Genomic DNA, 3,468 nt, shown 5'->3' on the forward strand with positions numbered 1-3,468 from the left:
TATTACGGGCCTCTTTGTTTGGGCTTTTAGCTGCTTTCCACGAAAAAAAGTAGGACAAACGAAACAAACGGGTTAGCTGCGCGGTAGGCTTTTTCCAAAAACAGATCTTCTTCCCACACATAAGAAAAAGCATGGGTTGGAGGTGCTTCCCGAGCTTTTTTTACCTGCCCCAAAGCGTTAAATTTGTTTGTCCCAGAAATTACCACAAAACTGCCACCGCTGAGCTAACATCGTCTGTTTTTTTTCCCTACCTTTTCTCCCCAACCGTTCCTTCTTACAAGAAACAGATCGATTCCCGTGTGCGCCGCCCCTCGCCTACCCTGCAGCTCCGGCTGCCCCTTCTGGAGAAGGGCCATCTCCGCCGCCGGACCTCGCCCCGTCGCCGGCGGACGTTCCCGTCGCCCTACCTCTCCCGTCTCTCGCCGTCATTTGTCCCGCCGCCCTCCTCCACGCCGACGAACTTGTCCCTTTCCCCTCCCGCTGGTGAGCCTCCCGTCCCCTGTCTCTTCCCCTTGCTTGATGAGCAGTATCACAACTTCTAGCTGTGATTTGGTACACGGTGGTGATGGTAGATGATTTCTTGATGGTAATTTTGATTACAAACTACATGGTGTTGTGATCTGTGGCGGAAAGAAAAAGTATAAACATGTTAGTGCGTGTATAAACATGTTAGTGCGTTGTATATTCTGAAATTGAAGGGAAACTGGACGTGAGTTGCTCCATTAATTCGTGAGTTTGCCGCTGCAACGCCATAGATGCTGACAGGCAGCTAGACGTCAGGCTAGTGTCTCGATTGATCTTGTGCTGCTACTCCATCGTTCTGCTAGTATCAGTGAACTGCGTTTTTGCTGTTGAACTATCTATGAAATAGATAATACCAGTACTCGTTTTGCAAAAGTCGTGGGCGGGCCATGGCCTGGGTTTGCCCCAAGGTAGCTCCTCCAATGGTTGTGATGGTAGATGAATTCATTGATACTCTATATTTTTCATGGTGCTGTGATGGTAGATGATTTCATGGTGCTGTAATTTTGATTAGAAACAAACTCTGCTACTCACTGCTGATTGCCTCACGCGCAGGTAATATGCGTGGATAAAACATGTTTATTTGTTTCATGGTGCTGTAATTTTAGTTTGTGGAGCATCAATCTAGAATTGCTGTATATTTTTGATGCCACTGATTTGCTAGATAGATTTGTCATACACTCATGCTGCTGCATGTATTGAAATTTACCTTCACTTTGTAATTACGTAGTGTTTTTTTTAGTATCTTGCAATGGAGAAGGCTGTTTGGGATGCATACCACACTAGAGTTTTATTTGTTATTTGGAATTCTAGAACTTATGGACCATTTTGTGTACTATTTATTTGGAATATCTTGTAGACTATTTTGATAATTATATAACTTATGCACCATTATGTGTCTGTTCAATTTGGAATATCTTGTAGACTATCCATGAGTGTTGTTATTGGTATTTGGTGTATATTACTCTAGTATGTATGAGTTTTTGACTTGTGTAGTTTGAATTTTTGTAGATGGATGCAGATGATAATGCACATGATGACGAAATTCAAAGGATAATGCATCTTCTTGGAGTGGCGCATGATTTGGCTGTGTTGGGCTACTATGGTAATCTCTATTCTGAAAAATATTTGAATAAGGCAACTAGGAGGATTCCACAACAAACTGGGCTTGAATGGGTGCATGAACAACTTGATGATAGAAAAAGATGCTACAAAATGTTTAGAATGTATCCAGATGTGTTTGAACAACTGCACAACCTACTAGTTGCTAGCTATGGGTTAGAGTCAACAAGAGATATGGAATCAGTTGAATGTTTGGGTATGTTTCTATGGATGGTTGGAGGACCACAATCATTTCACCAAGTTGAGAACCGTTTCAATCGGTCTCTTAAAACAATTCATAGGAAGTTCAACATGGTATTGAATTGTTTGTACAATTTGGGTAAAGATAACATAAAACCAGTGGATCGAAATTTCACGGATGTGCATCCAAGAATTCAAGATCCTCGCTTTTGGCCTCATTTCAAAGGTGCCATTGGTGCCATAGATGGATCGCATATTCCAGTTGAAGTTCCTAAGGAAGAAGAAATTAACCACACCGGAAGACATGGTTACACATCACAAAATCTTCTTGCGATATGTGACTTTGATCTCAGATTCACGTTTGTAGTAGCTGGATGGCCTGGTTCGGCACATGATACACGCATACTGAACCACAGCATTGTGAAGTATCCACAACAGTTTCCGACCCCTCCTGATGGTAATATTCTATCTTACTATATACATGAGTTACATATGCATTGTCGTATCCATGTGTCACATATTTATTTTTCTGTGCGCAGGTACATACTATCTTGTTGATTCTGGTTATCCAAATAGAAAGGGGTTCCTAGCTCCTTACAAAAACAACACGTATCATTTACCAGACTTTCGCCGAGAAGGGCTACCGACAAAGAAGGAAGAAATTTTCAACTATGCGCATGATCAGATCCGAAATGCTATCGAGCGTAATTTTGGTATCTTGAAAAATAAGTGGCGCATGTTGAAAGGTATCCCTTCTTATGGGTTGGTTACGCAGAAGAAAATTATCCTAGCTTGCATCGCGCTTCACAATTTCATTAGAGACTCTCACTTACGTGATAAGCAGTTTGATCGTTGCGACTCGGATGAGAATTACATCCCTCCCTAAGGTACAAAGGCAATCAATAACGACGCCAGGTGATAGTGCTCCAGGTGGACAACACACAAGTAGCATGAACTCGACACGTGATGATATAGCCAACGCATTGTTCAATGCTAGAGCCACCTAGAACTGTTTGTGCTAGCTAGGAAAATAATATTGATATGTACTTTGGATAAATCTATATTTGTAACGGATTTGCCTTTTGGCTAAAACTACCTTCACGTATGCATTTCATGGATCCATATGTTATATATTACACCTAAATCAGCAATAACACATGGTCTCATGACTATTAGGGTATTTCAGACAATTCCCCAGTTCACAGATTAACAGCCAGCTAAGTTGCCAAAGACTAAAACTCAGAACAGCAGCTTCTCCTGCACAGCAGCTTCTCCTGCACAGCAGCACAGCCAGCTACAGCCAGCCACAGCCAGCCCAAACAAAGAGGCCCTACATTAGCGAGGTACTGACGGAGTCAAAGCAAAGATACCCTCACTTTCAGAAGCTAGCTTATGGAGTGTTCCTAGGCAGCCGGAAGCTGAGACATTACTTTCAAGAGCACCCAGTAATAGTTGTGAGCAAGGCTCCGCTGTTAACAATTCTCAACAACGCTGACGCAACAGGACGTACGGCTAAATGGGGCATCGAATTATCCGCCTTCGACATCGCTTACAAGCCTAGGACGGCGGTTAAATCCCAAGTCTTGGCAGATTTCGTCGTAGATTGGACAGAAGCTCCGGATGCAAGTCTGGAGCCGGAACCAG

At 42.8% G+C, this 3,468-nt stretch overlaps 1 protein-coding gene across 1 annotated transcript; it reads left to right on the top strand.

Annotated features, from left to right (window-relative positions):
- The first annotated feature begins 278 nt into the window (after positions 1–278).
- LOC127298157 (uncharacterized) lies at positions 279–2,908 on the top strand. The gene is made up of 3 exons (XM_051328097.2): positions 279–483; positions 1,534–2,281; positions 2,364–2,908. The coding sequence occupies exons 2-3, from the start codon at positions 1,534–1,536 to the stop codon at positions 2,708–2,710; spliced, it is 1,095 nt and encodes a 364-aa protein (XP_051184057.1). The 5' UTR covers positions 279–483; the 3' UTR covers positions 2,711–2,908.
- Positions 2,909–3,468: the final 560 nt, after the last annotated feature.

The sequence above is a fragment of the Lolium perenne genome, chromosome 5 (genome assembly GCF_019359855.2).
Source record: "Lolium perenne isolate Kyuss_39 chromosome 5, Kyuss_2.0, whole genome shotgun sequence".
In the NCBI taxonomy this organism is placed as follows: domain Eukaryota; kingdom Viridiplantae; phylum Streptophyta; class Magnoliopsida; order Poales; family Poaceae; genus Lolium; species Lolium perenne.